Here is a 3,014-nt window from a genome sequence, read left to right as displayed (position 1 = left end):
ATGAAAACTAAAAAATTAAAAAAAAGAGCAAAGTCACAAGTATTCTGTAAAGTGTGAATGTGTGTTTGGAAACTCAGATGTGCATGTGCCCTCTCTCTCTCTCTCTCTCTCTCGCTCTCTCTCTCGCTCTCACACACACGCACGCACACAGACACACATGCGCGTGCACAATGCACACACACACAAATCAACCATGATCACCTTTTTGTTTTTTTGTTTTGTTTTCTGGGGGTTTTAAAAATAATCAAAACAAGACAGGACCGGGAATTTAATCTTTTCAGACCCACGTAGGATGACTTGAAAAAGTGATACTTGAAAACATATCAATTTCCAATCAACCAAGTAGCTAAACGCAAAAAAAAAAAAAAAAAAAAAAGGGATGATTGCTAGAAAAGAACACTTCTGTAATCTGCAGATTACTCCTAGTCAACCCTCTTCCACCACCCACCCCCAAACACCATCATTAGTGAATAAGCAGCTGGTCGTTTTTGTTGTTGTTTCTGTTTTGTTTTGTTTTTTGTTAGTTTTTTTTTTCGGGGGGTGGGGGGGGGGGTTGTTTGATTGTTTTGGAGTCATTATGTTAAGCAGACTTCGAAACTAAACGCCCAGGGGGAGCTGCGCGCATGTGTGTGTGTGTGTGTGTGTATTTCTATGTGTGTTTGTGTGTGTGTATGTGACGACTGTGTGTGTATTAATTTTGCATGTGTGTGTGTGCACGAGCGTACGCACGCGTGTCAGTGCTAGTGTTTGCAAGTAAGTGTTTGTGGGTCAACAGATACATGTAAACCCTTGTCTAAGTCTGCGCGTTCGTCAGTACGTGTGCGAGAGCGTGTTAGGCTTGGTTACGTAAATGTCAGAGATCAAAAGACACTCTGTGTGTGTGTGTGTGTGACAAAACATAACGCAGCGTGATCAACAATAATTAACACTCATCACTGTTATTTTCCATTCTCCGGCTGTCGTTAACCTACATAATAAATTACTCCAACCTCAACGAAACGGAATTCCCCGTGAACGTGAACTTTCGCGCAGGGGCATAACACAGTGTATTGAGTAACAGCACGACAGTGCGTGTGACTGCATCAATTGATACCAGTCTGTGACTACCCCAAGCCACCTTCTTTCATCGGTGACGGTGAGATCCAGTATCAAGGAGGTGTCGAAGTGTGCGGACTGATCCATATACGCTGCACCAGAGGCTGCTTAAAAAAAAAAAAGGAAATTGGAGAAGAAGAAAAAAAAAAGGAGCAGATGTCTGACTGACCTGGTCAGCACTTCGTCCTAGGACTGTATCAAACATTGATATAATGAAACGAGATGAAATAGATAAACAGAAACAAAATATGATGGAGCCTCCCGTCGGTCCGACGGACGAGTAGGCAGGCAGGCTTATCTGTCGGTGTGTGTGTCCTCATACGGGAGAAGAGGCCGATTCTGGATGCGCAGCACTTCCCACAGGTGTTGCAAGGGAAGACGTCTCCAGAAACAAAATAAACAAGTATGTAAATACATCAAAATCTTTTTAAAATGAAAGACACGTATAGAAGGCAGTTAATGAAACGAGTTTGGAACAAAACTGACCGAACACGTTCAGCAAACCGAAACACAGGCTATGTGTGTGTGTGTGTGTGTGTGCGTGCGCGTGTAGTGATCAGTGTAGGATGTGTCGGTTTTCTCTGCCACGTATTTATCTGTCAACAATTATAATATAACTGAACCTAAAGGACAATTTATGTTTCAATTGTTTTAAAGCAGCCACTAAAGTATTTTGAACTGAATTGAACTGAATTGAATTCCCTGGTCAACACTGTTGATGTCTGTATCTACCAGCATGGATGACGTCGGAGTATGTTCTGTGCAACTGTTGCAAGAATATGATGAAATTATTTACGAACGTACATTGTGGTATGTTTTGTGTGTGTATGTGAGTGTTGTTTGTGTGTATGTGTGTGTGTGTGTGTGTGTGTGTGTGTGTGTTTTGCTGCCGTTTGACGAAACTTGCACATATTTATGTTCTTGCAGCTGCTGCATTGTCACTGACATGATAGGCCTTACAGCTTGGTCAGGTTCTCCCAAACCTATATGGACTCCCCATTGCAGCGTCCACATCATTCTCTTTTATTATCATCATCATCGAAATGATAAATAAAAAAAATAAAAAAATTAATAATAAAAAAATCCTCCGTACTCCAATTATTCTCGCGGACTGGCTTTTAAGTTATGTGTATCAGGTAAATTGTCTCATGGGGCTGTGAAATTTTTTTTTTTTTTTACAAAAGTCAGTGTGTAAGATGTGCTGCAGATAGGCCTACAATATTTTGCAAGTCTGTTGCCCCTTTCGAATACTTTTTTTCTACTCATGTAATTTTCACGTTGAAAAAAAAAAAAAGGGGGGGGGGGGGGCAAAAAAAAATGGAACACAACCATTTTCTGATTGTTGACACATGTGCAAAGACCACAGAAGTGGACAACGTTTTAAAGCACTGCTTACTTGTAATGCCGACTCAAGTCACATTTCGCAGAAGTGAGGTCGTGACGGACACAAAATTTCCCGTGAGAGACACACAACTGTTACCTGTGTGAGACACATAGCGTGGGATCCTCGTGAAGGTGAGTGTTTCACGGTCTTTACGTGCAAGAACAGAAAAAAAAAAAAAAAAAAAAAACCCAACAGGCCCGCCTTTTTTTCTTCTTCTTTTTTTTTATCTCTCTTTCGTACTTCCTTTCTTAGTCCTCTCCCCCTCCACCCCCCCCCCACTACCCTCCAACCTCAACCGCCCCCATTTTCATTCGAATATACAGAAATGTCGCTTTCTAATTAATAATAACAATCATCATTATGATAGAAATGATAATAATCCAAATAATAATAATAATAATAATAATATAATTTATTTTCAGTCTAATATCATCATCTTAGATGAACAGACTATAAATAAATAAACGAACGATCCCTCTTTCGTTTTGTTTGCATGGTGTGTGCAAAGTGTGCAAAGAATGGCGTGCAACGTTTC

The 3,014-nt window shown here is 40.5% G+C and overlaps 1 protein-coding gene across 2 annotated transcripts in view; it reads left to right on the top strand.

The window, feature by feature from the left end:
• Nucleotides 1-1,106: 1,106 nt before the first annotated feature.
• LOC143287317 (sodium-dependent phosphate transport protein 3-like) overlaps nt 1,107-3,014 on the top strand; it is a 28,561-nt gene continuing 26,653 nt past the window's right edge. Inside the window, exon 1 of one of the 2 annotated variants that reach the window (XM_076595266.1) lies at nt 1,107-1,498. In XM_076595266.1, coding sequence (XP_076451381.1) covers nt 1,439-1,498 — 60 coding nt within the window. In that variant the 5' untranslated portion in view covers nt 1,107-1,438. Of the gene's footprint in view, nt 1,499-2,578; nt 2,611-3,014 lie in introns of those variants that run through there. The other variant, XM_076595270.1, reaches the window with a different exon arrangement.

This window comes from Babylonia areolata, chromosome 11 (genome assembly GCF_041734735.1).
Source record: "Babylonia areolata isolate BAREFJ2019XMU chromosome 11, ASM4173473v1, whole genome shotgun sequence".
Lineage (NCBI taxonomy): Eukaryota > Metazoa > Mollusca > Gastropoda > Neogastropoda > Buccinidae > Babylonia > Babylonia areolata.
This window is presented reverse-complemented; position numbering and strand designations above follow the sequence as displayed.